General features: G+C 39.0%; 1 protein-coding gene across 2 annotated transcripts in view; it reads right to left on the bottom strand.

Annotated features, from left to right (window-relative positions):
- PSEN1 (presenilin 1) overlaps nt 1-13,074 on the bottom strand; it is a 30,033-nt gene extending 16,959 nt beyond the window's left edge. The window contains exons 1-3 of one of the 2 annotated variants that reach the window (XM_044436089.1): nt 12,945-13,074; nt 6,617-6,747; nt 2,687-2,725 (exon numbers count right to left, since the gene is read on the bottom strand). In XM_044436089.1, coding sequence (XP_044292024.1) covers nt 2,687-2,725; nt 6,617-6,700 — 123 coding nt within the window. In that variant the 5' untranslated portion in view covers nt 6,701-6,747; nt 12,945-13,074. Of the gene's footprint in view, nt 1-2,686; nt 2,726-6,616; nt 6,897-12,944 lie in introns of those variants that run through there. The other variant, XM_044436090.1, reaches the window with a different exon arrangement.
- Between the last annotated feature and the right edge of the window lie 2,887 nt (nt 13,075-15,961).

Here is a 15,961-nt window from a genome sequence, read left to right as displayed (position 1 = left end):
TTGCAGAATGGGATTATTAAGGGCAATGGGTTGAAATAAAGCCCAGGATCCACAGAATGGATCTAAAGACAACAGTAAATCAAGAAGGGGTAAACAATGACAATAATCACACTACGAGAAACCAAAACAATGTGATGTAAAGGATATCTGTGCACTTGTGGATGACATGAAAGTATATTGCATACACAGTGCAGCTAGAGCGAGGGGCCTCAGTGGTAATTGTGTTAATTATGCTTGTATTATCTTGGTGTATTTAACTGAACTGTGTATCATTTCTATGAATATGGTAAATGCCAAATTAAAACTGATAACTCTAAATAGCTTTATTGTTTTCAATGCTATTGCCTACAATATTCTTATTCACCATTATTATCTATAATGTGCAGAAAAGAATCACCCGTTTTGATTCACTCTCAGAATTTTGATAAATTTATCCTGTTTTCTTCCTCTTCTCTGTATCATTTAACATCGAATTTTAATTTGAAACTTATTCAGAACCAAGTTTTTTAAAAAAAAAGAAAGCTTTGTTTTAAAAAAAGCAAATACTGTTCAATATTTTCACAATGAACACCTTAGTGCCTTTGGAACCAAGTGCTTTTAACTAACCAAGAAGAGGGCTTTAATTCAGGGTTGCAATTGACAACTCCCTCGGGGAAAATAGCTAATGATTTTTGGTGAACAGGCAATTACAACTCTTTCATTCAAACACAGCACCTTTTTCTTGTTAAGAGCTTCATGAATTAAAATTAATACTTTAAAATAGTACTGCTGGGTCAGATGCTCTCCCTTTTGATTTCTGAGTTGAAAGTAGTGCTTTTTGGTTGGGGATTTCAAAATATTTCCTGGAAAAAAATGTAACTTGGAGACTGTTCATTTTTTATAAAATTCTATTTGCACTGTATTTTCCCCCAAGTGTGCTATACCAGTTCACCTGCTTTCCTTTTCTTTTCAGTAACATTTTTTTCAGCAGTTAGTCACATCGGCAATCCTAGCCAATAAGGGATTATGTGATGAATGGGCTAAGATATGATGCTTATGCAATCAAGTGCTAACATCATTAATGGCAGCTGCATCAGGGTCATCACTCTGAATTTGCACAGGCCAGTATTCCCCCTTTTCTTTCATGTAATCACAAAAAAAAGCTATGGGACTGTAGGTTTGTGATAATACTGATAATATTTGTTAGATAAGTCCACACTTTTGGCTCAAGACTGCATAGCACCTTCTGATATGAGGAAGAAGGGAAGTAGGGGTAATTAGGTAGTCTTCAAATTTATTTACAAAATAGTTAGGCTTTCATTTTCCCACTTTTGGTGCATTAAAATTAGATATGTTGCCAATAATAGCTTCTGATTTTATGAATAAGCAGAAAAACCCACCACTGTGTCTAGTTTTAGCCAAGGCCCAAAGTGGATGGACTGAAAATAGAACCTAGATCCTTGAAATCAGTAACAAAGCAGGCTTGAATGTCTCCCTTCTTAGTGCCCCCATATCTACATCTGCTCTTTTGCTTGCTATTGTGAGCTATGTGCTAGTCTTTGCTATTTTATGGCAGCAGGCATGCTTTTTTATTGTACATTGGCTGACACACACAATGTACTTCCATAAAGCAAATATGATGCAAGGATAGTAATAAATATATTTGAAAAGTTGGCAGGGATGGTCACAAAAAAATTGGGACATTCATTTATACATGACATTGAAAAATGATGCAAAATTATAAAGGAAAATACCAATCAAGAGAGCAAACCTATGGCTTGTAGACAGCCTCTGAAAAACCACAGGACTGTTTGGAATCCACCCTCCAACCTTGGAAGAGGGAATTGGAGAACCAGCCAACCTCCTCTCTCACCCCATCACAGCTGGTGCAAAAAGAACTGCATCAGCAGGCCTCTGCGATAGGAAACCTGGCCTTAGAAAAGGGGGATTTTGGTGAGTGGGGTGGAGAGGAAACTGTAGAGACCAGGATACAAGCTACCCTGAGCCTCTGCCAGCCTCTCTCCCTTGTACTCAGAAATGCTTCTACTAGATGAGCAAAAAAGCCCACCTCACCACTCATGCCGTCCTGCACAGGATGATTGTAAGCCTCCAAGTTTGCAAACTTACGATCAGTGAAGGCTTAATAAATAAGACTGTGTTCTAAAGTTAATGTCCCCAAAGCAACAAAATAGGTAAAGAATACAGACTGTAGGAATACACTGTAACACCCATGATTCTAAGTTCTTATTATGGTAAGAAACAGAAGTATAGACATCAGTGAAATGCATTTTTAAAAGAGAACCTAAGAAATATCAGTTACAGATTCAAATATAATTTTTAGAAGAAAAAGATAAGTTAGTGTTAAGTTCTCTAACACCTCAGAGATTTACAAGTTAATGTTTAGGACTGTTTAATAAGTACAGCTAATTTTAAAATATGAAGAAAACTGTCTTCACACCAATACCTCTGGAGTTTGACATAAGGATTTTTTCACAAGTACACAGAGAATGAAACAAAAAAAGATCCAACTAAATATTCAGCCCAAGAAACTTCTTAAAGTTGCCGTTTCAACTGCCAAATAGAAAGCAAGGCAAAAAACACTGAGACCTGGAATGGCACATCTGAGCAAAGGTGCATTTTACATGACAAGGAGTTGTGTCACATTTCTTGCACTTTGTTCCAGTACATACAAAACACAAATCCCTACCTGATTAGCATTAAACAGATCACAGGTCAGAGATGCAACCTGCAGTGGAAGCAAAGGAACAGATTCCTCAATTTCATCAGCCATTATGGAATTAATGCCTTGAAAGAAGTTTGAACCAAACGTTGTGCTACTGGTTTGTGGCAAAAAAAATGAGCTGTATATCTTTAAGGTGGATGAGTAACACTGAAGATAAACAGCAGCCTTGACAACTATCAAAAAAATAGTTAATATAAAACCCAAAGCAACCGTCTTCAAGGTGTGCAACAGGGAAATGGGAACTTGCTCAGCTGCCTTTCCACCCAAGGAAATGCTGGAGGCAGCACAATTAAAAGAGGCACCATGGCTTGTACAGGACTTTGAACATTCTGCCATATTATGGACTGGAGTACTTCCACTGATCCTTCAATACCCTTTGATTTACTAAAGAGTCTGCGTAACATCTACATCACCAAGGAGCCAGTATCACTAATCAAACTGCCCCTTTAGGAACTGAACCTCTGTGTAGATTTTTAGGAAGGGGTGCTGCACTGGAATGGTGCACACCAAAACATTTGCCACATGAAATTTAAACTTGCTGCCATGCAGCATGCTATATGTAGAAGATTATGGTGGGGGACCTTTGTTGCTGCATACAGTAGCCCTCATTTAACTGTGAAGCTGAGAACACTTGAAACAATCCAAGCTATGCTGCTTACATTAAACTTTAATATTTAAAGGTTTTACTATATTTTACAATCTAAAAAATTTGTAAGAACATTTTTAGGAACCAAAACAGGAATTTGGTGCACTAATATTAAGAAAACTTTGGATTCAGACTTCATAAATGCCTGACTGGCACTATCCTCTTAAAGATGTTCAAGGTAGTAAAATAACATATTGAAAAACAATTAGCTCAAGTGAAATGACAAGCACTTGCTGCCAGGAAATTAGAAGGCAATACAATTTCTAAGCGGGAGCTAACCCTGTAGTCTGATCTTTCACACATCTGTCAAGTGTCATCAAATGGATTTGCCATACAGACTGGGAATCACACCTATGCATTTGTTTAATCAAAAGCACAAATATTTCAACTTAAGTATGTAGCAAAGATGCTATTTAAAACCTTGGCCTTTTCCATATTATCAACAATACTGTCTCAATGATAACGTATATTGTTTCAATGTTTCCTCATTATTTAACAAATGACATCTTACTGAAAAGACCCATTTAGCTTGGGTATGGCACAGCACTATCAAGTATTACTGACAAAATAAAAAGAGAGCTCACCCTGCCCTGCATAACGAATCACAGTATTAGGGGTAAATCCAAGAAGCAAACTAATGATGACATATCAGATTTAGCATGAAAATTTCTTTAGTAATCAGCTCATGGAAGCAAGGTCCTATGTTCGATGAAAATGTGAGATTAGGAGCTACACCTAAAAAGCTGGCAATGAGTGTTAAGTTTTCACACACTAACCAGATAATCATGTTTAGTCCTGCTGCTGCTAAGATTGCAGGAATAATCTCACTATCTTTTAGAATGAATAGAGGGGCCAACAACTTTGCTTGCTCTTTTTCTGCCAACAACTTTGTTTTGCCAAACCTTTTTGGCAATTTTTTTTTTGCCAAAGTTGGCAGACCAGTTGATAGACACTTCCTTGACCAACAAAGATCACTGTGGAACGTGAAAACTGCACACCACTTGTTATACTGAAGTTATCCTGATTTCCACATAAATCCTGCCAGTTAAGTTTGATCATTATGGGTCTACCTACAACCATCCCTGAAACATTTTGTGAAATTTAGAAGCAAAGCAACTTTGCAGTGATTTCCACCCTAGACCTGATTAAAAAGCTTAGCCTGTAAATTTCACTGAAGCTGCATAAGCTAAATGACCAGAGAAAATATTATGTGTGTTAAGATACAATGTTCTTCCTTGGTTTCCTTGATAACCATGGATGACTGATATGGACCCAGGGGATCTACAACTCACTAAACGTACTAGCTATTACAAATTAAATAGGAAGAAATAGTCCTCTTGATAATGAGCTCTCTTAGGCCTTTTTTAGGTACTTCTATTTGAATAAAAATGAAAATGTTGAGTCTAGAGCAGTGATTCCCAACCTTTTCTATGCACTTTTCTATGTCCTGCACTCTTAGAAAATGTTTATGTCTGCACCTCCTACAAATGTAGTATCACATTTGATCATAAAGAAATCAAATTTCTAATTTTTGAACCATAAATTGAATCACATACAGTATTGTGGGTGAACAAATTGAACTAAAAACAAACAAACAAACACATGTTTAACTCAGTGCCTAAAATTCACATATAAATTGAGCAAGTAGAAAAACTGTAAACAGTAAAATCAATTGATCAATAAAATTCAGGGGGAAAATGTCACGATTTGCAAATTGCAACACAGCCTTCCTCTTTGTCACACCCCTTGACATGCCATCTCATTCCCCCTGGGGATGCAGGCACCCCAGGTTAGGAACCTCTGGTCTAGGGTGTCTAGACAGTGTACATTCTCCCTATTCTGCAGCCTAGAGTAGTCTTTGTAGTACTCTGAACAATACAGTGTCTTCAAAAATATGATAGATCACATGATTTTTCTTAGTTTTGTCATATACTATGAAGGGTAGGACTGAATCAAATAGCCCACGGAGACAGGGAACCAAAGGGAAGTATAATAGATATGTGATTTCATGGCCAACGCATCATTAGAGGAATCCCTACTACTTTTCATCAATCTTGAATCTGACCATGCAATACAAGAGTCAGTGCTGACACAAGAACCAAATGGGAGAGTGAATGTATATTAAAAGGTAAACGCTTGTAAACTTTTAGTATTAGGTTTAATCTTTCACATTTTAATACAGTTTACAATGCCTGGAGGTGTGATGCACAAGGAATAATCAGATACCTCTTCCTCACAAGACTCCCCTTCAATTTCAATTGCCAGCAGATTTTCAGGAATGACATCCAACATACTAGAGGGGCTGTATTTGGAACTGAAAGCCAAGGAAGTTCTTGTTAAGAGTGAGGGAGTATGTGCCTGTTTTTGTCTGTATGCCTAAGGGGTGCCAAAGTCTGTGCATACAAAGGTTTCTCTGGATCTCAGCCAACATTTCCCAAGCTATTCTCCCCATGAACGTAATTATACAGCTTTCCAGTACATTTTGGAAGAAGCCAAATACAAAATTATTATTTTGCCTGAATATCAGAGCTAGCCAATTTTGAGTCTAGATTCTGGCATGGCCATTTATCAAGACAGTAAAAATCAGAGTTGTGGATACAGAGGATACTGCATGTGCTAAACTACATGGAGATGCTGCGAAACAGTTTGCAGTGCCAATTTGTTAAAAGTTCACATCTGCTTGGTTATCAACAATATCCTGAAATCAAGTTGAATATGGAAGTAAAACCTCTCAAGTTTAGAAAGCAAGAAAAAATGCTGAATATTGCAGTATTCAGAAAATCAGCAATATACAATCTGGTAATTAAACACATCAAACTTAAATAGAATTACTATTGTCTTTCTAAAGTCCCATAATATCATCTGAAAGAGAAAAGGAAAACATAGTACAGGAGAGATTTAGCGAATAATAAAACTGGATTTCTAAAATACGTTTCTATTATTATTACATTTACATTCTGCCTTTCCTCAAATGAACTCACACCAGTATACTTGCTTCTCCCCTCCTCCCTCTTTTCCTCATGCCTTGGTATGGTAGAGAGCTACACATTCCAAGCAAACTCTCCTCGATAACAAGTCTACTCTTACTATACCATACTTGTTTCTTTTGGTTGTTCAAGATAGCAAGACTTGTTTGACAAATATAAGAAGGCTTTAAACAATTCTTCATTGGTATCCCATACCACAAGTACCTTGAGTAATGTGTTCAATTTACAATCTGGAATGTAATAAAATAGTTTCTTGCATACCGTGTTGGCCAGATGGTTGTCAGGGGAGTTCTCTCTCAGTTGCCCATGCTGGACCTGTGATAAGTGTGCAGATAGCTCTGCCATTGGAACCTTCCACTCCACAAACTTTCCTTCTTCTTGAGGTACTGCAACTGTAAATGTTTTGAAAAAAGAGATATTCTGAAATGCTGTGTTATCTTATGCTGAGTTGAAAAGAAGATCCACCTTGGCCACTGGCTTCCTAGCCCAGAGAGAAGAAAAAATAGTTAGAAACACACATATTTATTTATTTATTTATTTATTTATTAAAACATTTTTATGCCGCCCCATTCGCCGAAGCCTCGGGGCAGCTTACAACAAATAAGTTAAATAACATTTTAAAATATATACATTAAAATAAATTACAAATATACAATATAAAATAAGCCGCCCTGGCCAGAAAAATTCAATAATATTAACATTTAAAATGCTGCTGGAATAAAAAGGTCTTCACCTGGCGCCGAAAAACAACGACGGCGCCAGGCGGACCTCTCTAGGGAGCACATTCCATAACTTAGGCACCACCACTGAGAAGGCCCTCCTCCGAGTAGCCACCCTCCTAATTTCTTTCACGGAGGGCTCCCGGAGAAGGGCCTCTCCCACCGATCTCAGGGGGCGGCTGGGCATATATGGATGTAAGCGCTCCTTCAGGTAACCAGGACCCAAGCCGTTTAGGGCTTTATAGGTCATCACCAACACCTTGAATTGGGCCTGGACTTCAATGGGAAGCCAGTGAAGCTGATGGAGAACTGGAGTCATGTGAGCATAACGTCCAGTCCCCGTCAGCAACCTGGCAGCTCTATTTTGAACCAATTGAAGTATCCGGACCGTCTTCAAGGGTAGCCCCACGTAGAGCATGTTACAGAATGCCACCTAACCACTCTTATTTGATCTGCTACATGCCATAGACTATACATTCCTTTCTTCCATTAGCATACCCTTCCTTCAGTTTTGGAGACAATTACAGTTGTGTTATAGTAACACTGATACTCAAGCAAACCTTAGTTAGTGAAACAAACAGTATCAACTTGAGCAATAATGAGACAAAATGCTAACTACATTTGTCTCCAAAACTGAATAAGAGAAGGATGCTTGCAAAAGCAGCATTAAATCTACAGAGTACTTCAGTCACACCTTGTGTTTGAGCAGTAATAATTGTGAAGTTTTAGGCTTGCAACCAGGCCAAATGTTCCTAAAAATGAATGGTGAAAGTGCTCAGGGCATATATGTGTGCCCACTAAATTTGCCACATGCTCTCTGAAGGGCCCCACCACAGCACAATGTATGAAAGCAATCAAGACTCCCAGTCTGAAGATAAAGAAACTTATTTTATTTGTAAAATGCCTATGCCACTTACAAACTGAACTCTTAAAAGGCAAAGCTTAAAAATATAAAAGGCAATCATATAGTAAAATATGACATTAAAACCATGAGTGTAAAAGAGAATAAAATCAAAATAGCAACCAAAATAAAAGCTTACCAAAAGGGTTGACTGCAATTTTAAACTTTGACATTTGAAAGAAGCCCAACTGGAGGAAGCACATCTGATATGTTGTATACTATAAAGTATCCATCTAAACCACTACTACCATTTACCACTTGTGGGCTGAATGGAGTTCAGAAGTTAGAATAATGGAGTTTGCAGTGTATATTGGACAGGAACTGTACTGGGATTAAAGGAAAAATCAAGAATTGACAAATATGTAGAAAGGACAAGGTAAGCCCAGTGATGGCTGAAGCACAAGCTGAGAGAAGGCTGGTTGAAGGAATGGTTCTGCTCAAGTACTAGGTTTTGAAGAAAGGATTTGAAGAATGTTAATAGTTTAATGAACTCAGAAGAACAAGCAGTACCAATTGACTGGAGTGTAGTATGAGAGAAAATGTACAGCACAACTAACAAGCCCCATTTTGTTCAATGGAACTTACATTCATAAAATCATAGAATACTAGGGCTGAAAGGGGCCAAGACTGCTGGTGCAGGATGCCAAGTCACATCAGATGACTGTCCAGTTTCGCCTTGAATGTCTCTAGTGTGGGAGAGCCCACCACCTTTCTTGGCAACTGGCTCCTCTGTCGCATCACTCAGACACTAGGAAGTTTTCCCTGGTGCCTAGCCTGAATCTGGTGCATTGCACTTTAATTGAATTAATTTAATTCAGTTTAAAGGCAAAAGCAGAGAACTGGAAGAGAGTACTAATATGCATAGCTTGAATTGTGACTTATGTAACAGGCATTCAGGGGTTTTGATTGTTGTCTAAAATCTATGCAAAGAATACATGTAAAACAACAGAACTATCTGTACATAATATGTAATTCTGAAATTTGGGCAACAGCACTAAAACCACAAGAGAGAGAAAACACATTAAAATCTTCAAAGACAAGCAACAGACTGAGCGGAAAATAAGCAAGTCAGTCCAATTTGGTACAAAATTACATTATATACAAAAAAATGCTCTGTAAAACCTGAAGCTAAGAGAATGGTCTCTTTAATTTCAAAGTAAGCATTACTCAAGCACTACAGTTCTTAAACTTGGAGCAAATGTGACAATCCAATTAAGAACGTGGTAGCATTCAGGTTAGTTGGAACCAACCTTCTGGGTTTCTGATGTTACTAAGAAATACATTTCCATGTTCTCCTGCTGGAAAAGTCCATTTGAGATTCACCATGAGAACAGTAAAGCAAGGGAAAAGGCCTGATCAGTTTTCTTCTTATACTGCTTATTTTACTGATGCACCAAAAAGTACTGTTTCATCAAGTTACCTGTCCTATTTTAAATAGCTATTAAAATATTGTTACTGAGCTTACTGGCAGAAATACTTCTTTATCACCATGACCAGATGTTCTGACAGAGCTTTGGCAATGCAAACAACAGTGACAGTTCCTACAGTTTCCGGTCTGATTGCAAGATCAGTAGGCCAGCTGATGTGGCCAATATCCTCCTTTCTCCTGTTCACAAGCTTGGCCAAGCTCCACCCAAACAACTCCACAATAAAGAATTGTACAGAACTCAGACAACTGATCATTGTTTTGTACCTCAGTAAAAAAACTGGTGAGGATTTCAATATTCACACCATATGACACAAAGATGAAATATTCTGTAATGGGTTTACATTAAAAAGAGAGTAATGAAAATGTATACGATTTTTACGTTTTTCACTTTTTCTATCAAGTCAGAGGAAGCAAGTTTGAAAGTGTAAGGAAATTATACTAAAAGAACAGAGCTAAATATGATTTAGTGTACTTCCACAGTTACAAGAAGTTATCCTGAAGAAAAATGATTAACACAGAGTGCAGTAGTTATATCCCATTCTACTCAGGAGGACCAATTTCAATGTGTAAGGAAATATTATCAGAGAAAAAATGATACAGGAACATTGTATATAGGAATAAAGGAGGGCAGGAACAAACTGTTATGGAACAGGATGGGATAGGTGAATACCAGTACTGGTAACAGTTAAGTGTTCCTATCCCTTCTTTCTACCCATGTGTTCAAGTTTTAACAAGGCAAGTCTTTTTATAAAAATGGAGGAAGCTTCTGAGGGAGTCATTCCAGTTTACTTCCAAGTAGACATATCTGGAATACCCTGGTTTTTGGCACCAGGTTTTTCTTTGTTATTTTGTACCTTTTTATATTTAAATGTAATTGTATCATTTATATTTGGTTAAGATGTTCATACTTCACCTAGAAAACATTTGTTACTGAGCACATAAAAACATAATAAATGAATAGGTCTGGGTAGACATGCAAAAGTCTGGGTCTGGGAATATTATTTGAAAGTGATGTTCGGTGATTCTTTCCTGCTTAGTTCCAAGTAAACAGGTAGAGATTCATCATGCTGACTTTTAAGTCAATATGCTGCCTGTGCTTACTTTTGAGTAGACATGCTTCCAACTATAAATTGGTAGTAATAAGATTAGGAGTTGTTTCTTTTTGAAAAATTTCAGACTTGTCCAAGTCTGCCTTTAGTCTTGCCCACCACTGGAATGAACATATGAGAGTTTCTTTGAAATGGAATCAGGTCTTCAGACTGAAAAAGGTCTTCCTGCCCCCCTCCCCCCCACTGTAAATGATACAAGCTGGAATAATTAGAAACAAATAGGACAAAATTTGAATTCCAAGAGCATGCTAGGATGCAAAATGGGCTCATGTGTATTTGCCTAAGTACAGATCACCTGTTCTTAAGCAGGCACATTTCTTTGAATAATTTTTTCAGCAGAAATGTGTTTTACAATACAAGTCCCGTACAGATGCAACCCTGATGAATGCTTAATCATGGTTAAACAATCAAGAATAGACTGCAGGACTTAATGCTTCCTAGAACACAAATTTGACCTGCTGGACCTAACATACCCAAGTTAAACTGGTAGAGATAGTGCAGGTAATGGGAGATGAAGGCAACAAACATTCCTGTTTAATTTGGGATCTGAAGCCATTATGGGTTAACCATTATGTTAGCAGTGAGATTAATTAGGGTGAGCACTAACCAGGATCTCCATTCTTATGTGTTCTTTGATTTGGAGATCATGGAAATAAAGTGTCAGGAAAATACAATCCACTACTCAGTGGCCAACTGACAGATTCTGAAAAGAGTCTGCCAACTTTTTGAAATGAGATACCAAAAATGGCCTTTAAAGGGAAAATTAGAGAACTGAAGCAGTCTTTGTTTTCTTCAGTTATTTCCTATTCAGCACAAATAATTTTCTATAGCCATTCTTGGGGAAAAAAGAAAAAAATGATAGGAACAGAACATTGCCTTATAGTGGTACTAATATAAAATTAAAACACTCTGATATACGTATTTGATTAGGCACTCAAGGCAGTTACAATCATAAAACAACACAACACACCAAGAAAATGGAAACTACATCCAACCCAATACACTGGCTTACATGCTGAATGGCTGCTAGAATAAAAAGATCTGCCTATTGGTAATATGACAGCAGAAAGGAAGTGAACCTAGCCTCCCTCAACAAGGAGTTCCACAGCCTGCAAGTGGCCACCAAGAAGGTACTCTCTTATGCTGCCATTATAAGAAGAGCTTGAAGAGCTTCTCCTGAAGATGTTAAGACCCAAGCTGTCTCATATGTGAAAAAGCAGTGTTTCAGGTAGCCTGGTCTCAGCTTTTTTTCTACCCATTCAGCTGAAGAAATATTGAAAGGGATCACAAATTGTAGTAACTGATCAGCTTTAGGATGTCTACAACATGATAAAAATTTATAACCTGGATTCAAGTCATAGGTGAATTAAGATTACAGGTCTTTATCACACAATGTGTTCATTGGTCCCTTTCAGGATGCTTATCAACACGATTTGAGAATGGTCTCTGTGATTATAATGCACACACTACAGGTTGGACAGAATTATTTCACCACTTTTTCACAATTTATTCTCTTGGCTTCAGTTAACATTTTTCTTCCAACACCCATGGGTAATATATATCTACCCACCTACCAAACATTATATGCATTTGAAGATGTTAGCTGCTGTATACAAAAGTTTATACCATAATAAAAGTCCTTCATGTAAGTACAATGAGGCTCTTCTGTTATTTTTCTATATTGGAGCTTCTATATTGAAGCTTCTTCAAGACTTGTATTAGGATGTCCAGAAATACTGAATGATACTCTTGACAAGATCACAGCAAGTGGTCTTCTTTGTTCTGTTTTATGTCAGAAACTGTTTTGTCCACATAGAAGGTTAACATTACTAGCACCCTGATACTGCCATAAATGATATGGCAAAGGAAAACGCGTGTCTTCTATTAACATGAGAGCAGAATCACACTTTCGACAGATAATGCTTTCCCCATCCTCGTTATGAGGTCAGCCCCAACTAAGGAGTTTCCTCATTTTGTAAAAGCAGTAAAGCGTCTGTTAGAAACAATGAGGCCCCATCCCGAGCCGCTCCTCTGGGTACACATTCGGTATCACTTCCGTGTGGTTTTGACACTCTTTCCCCAACACGTATAGATGGGAGCGGTCCGCGAGTCCAGCCCTCATTTTTGGCCATTTCCCACTTATGAAGGGGACACACTTCAACCCACGTTAGAACATCATAAAAGGGAGGTAGCCATTACTCCGGATTTACAAACGCGGAGTTTGAGGGCAAGACCATGAGGGCCAGCGCGGCTGCTTTAAGCGAGGGAAGGCTCAAGAAAGGCAGCGTATTACGCCCCTCAGGCTAGAAGCACTCGTGCAAGGTGGGCAGCCGTAATGCGAGGGGGACACAGAAAGAGCACTAGTGCCAGCTCTCCCTCACAGGCCTCTTCCCCATCTCGCTTTTCGTCCTCTCCCAAGGCCACCTCTTACCTGCCCCGTCAAAGCCGGTCCTATCGGGCTGTTTCCCTTCCGACCCGATTCGGGGCAACACGCACCCTTCCCCCCCCCGGTGCTTCCGGCCCAGGCTCCGCCCCTCCCCACTCCAGCGCCGCGTCTCCGCCCACTCTCTGGGGTGCGAGCCTGGCCTATCCGACCTTCTCCTCGGCGAGCTATCGATGCGACGCGCGCCGGCCCCCGCCCTCGGCGGCCAACAACAGCTGCCGCGGTCAAAGCAGGAGGAAAGAGGCCGGCGCGCAGGCGCAGCTTCAAACAACCGCCCCCGTCTGGCAGGTGTTCGAGCCGGTGCAGTTACGGTTGCCGGGGGTCGAGCCTGGCCGAGGGAAGGCGAGCGGTCTTCCTCTAGGACCGCCAGGCAGAGCTCTTACTCCTTTTGCTAGGGTAGATTTTGTACGTTTTCAAAACTAGGATTTTAAAATAATAGTAATAAGTTCGCAGCCCATCCTATAGATTTGCCTGTCGGGAGTAAGTCCCACTGCGTTCAGTTGGGATTATTCTCTGGTAAATGGACAGGGTATTGCAGATGCCGTCAGGTTCGCCAGGCAACAGCTCCTGGTCACTTGCTTTTATGTCACTTGCTCGTTAGCTTCGAGGGGTTGCAAACCACACGCTCCCACGTTGGCGCAAGTCGCCTTAACTTCAGGTACAAGCAGGTGGAAACTGAGCAAGCCAAGAAAGGGATTTTGGGGTTGTAGTGGACAACTCGACCCAGTGCGTGGCTGCTTTGGGAAAGGCAAAGTCTATGTTAGGCATGATTAGCACAGGGATTAAAAAACAACTTAAAAAGGGGATTCTGCTAGCTTGTATAAATAGATGGGGTAAATGTACTTAGAATATTGTAAAAAGAGTTTTTTCTGGCTCAGCTATTTGTTAACATTTGCATGATTTTACCTATGAAAGTTATATCTATTAACTTGTACATCAACTGCAACTGGAAAAATGACAGTGAGTTGGAAAAAAAAGAAAGGTAACTAAAATGACCAAGAAATTAGAGCAGCTCCCTTGTGAGTACCGGTAACAGCTGGGATTGTTTAGCTTACTAAAAAAAGAGTAAGGGGAGAATCGGAGAATCGGAGAGGTCTTCAAAATTATGTTTAGTGTGGAGAAAATGGAAAAAGAAACATTCTGTTTCACTCAGATGGTAGATTTCACATAGATTTCCCTGTAGTTCAGGGACGTTTTATACATTGTCATTTCTACTGAAAAGTTTTGATAAAGAAACAAGAATTCGTGGATTGCAGCAGGTGATGATTCTACAAATACTTCCCACTTGTGAATGAGGTAATCTGCAAAGAAACCTTGTGGCCATTGCTCTCCTAAACTGCACGATTATTTTGAGTTTTAGCGTAAGCATAGCTCTGAAACCCCTCAACCTCAGTTTATGATATGCAAGGATTCAAAAATTTAAGCAATAGAAATTAATCTTGGTCTCAGACCTAGTTTATACTATAACAGTTAAACTCAGTAAAGATGCCATCTATGCATTAGGTAGAAAAGGTCCTACAATTCCCAGCTTTTATATTGGCTGAGGAATGCTGGAGTACTTCTGCATAGAATTGTTCCCTAAGAAAGTTGGAGCAACTTACTGTATGAGGAATAGAGTTACCAGTGTAAATCTGTGTTTTATCATTTGTTGTGAATTGTCCAGAGAGCTTTGGCTCTTGAACAATATAGAAATGAAAGTATAAATCTAGCAGCAAGCTGAGAGTATGGAGGACCAGGTCTCAAAGAAGTAAATTGGCTTCATTTAATTTCTAGGGGCAAGTGTTATTTTTAAACTTTCAAAACCCTGTTCTGATTATCTCTGAGATTTTCTCATTCTCTACAACAGCCTCCTCAGAATCATTTATTTATATCCAAAAATCAGATAGCTAAGCAAGGACTTACTCCTTCTTAGAGATAAGCACCTCATTAGATACTGTCAGTCCATTTATTATTTTAAGAATGTGGTTAAGCTGTTAAAGAATTTGGGATTAATGCTGAAAACAGTATTAATGTAGAATCGTTTTGATTGCTAATTTTAGTGCTTTTTATGTTTATTCTTTAACTTTGATGGGATTTATATAAGCATTGCAAACCACACTAAGGACTCCAGGGAACCATGCAGCTGCCTTCATTATCTTCCACCTGGAAATAGTTTTAATTTTTATTCTGGATATTACAATGTGTTTTGAATGTAGTTCATTGTTTACATTTTTATGGTGCTACTTTTACTGGAATCTTCCACTTATGAGAAAGGTATGCCAACAAGGTCCAGCCAAGGATTATGCATGATTATGTGTCCACTCATACTGAGCCTTCACATTCAGAAATTAGCTATTTACTGAATTAGGAGCTGTGGGATCTTTGCAGTGAGGGAGCCCTTTAAATACATAGGCTATTAATGCTTTACTGTTTTCCTCAAAAGTTCCCTGATCTTATGCCAAGTGAGGCCACTGGTCCAGTGAATGGCAGTTGCTTTTCAGGGATTCAGATAGATACCAGGAATATTTGCATCCAATGGCTATGACCATTTCTCTCTTCATGAAGAGTTTGGGTATTTTTCAGCAGAAACAGGCCATATTATTCAGTGTTCATGTCACTTTTTGGTGTCCTCTATTTTTAAGTTCATGAGACAGAGGACACTAAAAAGGGATGAGAGAGGGAGGATGGCAGTGGCACTAACAAGATCATGGGAGGTGGGGCAAGGGTTTTGCTGGGTGGCTCTGCATCTGTTCCCCATAACATGCAGTTAAGTCCTGCCAGGTATGAATAAATACTAAAATGGCTGTGGGTTTTCTCAGGCTGGCTTGTTTGTGAAAAATAAACCATCCTGCAGAAACCTTACTGGGTTCACACAGTACAGCAACCCAGCATCATTGGTTGACCATGGTGGGTTGTCATGTGGAAATGAGGTCACTGTGATAAATTGGGATATCAACAAGTGTCAACATATCCATTATTTCTGAAATACGTCCTAGGCAGTTACAACCTCAAAACATAAGTCAGAG

Source organism: Varanus komodoensis, unplaced genomic scaffold (assembly GCF_004798865.1).
Source record: "Varanus komodoensis strain SLA01 unplaced genomic scaffold, ASM479886v1 scaffold3, whole genome shotgun sequence".
Lineage (NCBI taxonomy): Eukaryota > Metazoa > Chordata > Lepidosauria > Squamata > Varanidae > Varanus > Varanus komodoensis.
Note: the sequence above shows the minus strand (reverse complement) of the source record. Positions and strands in the feature narration are given on the sequence as shown.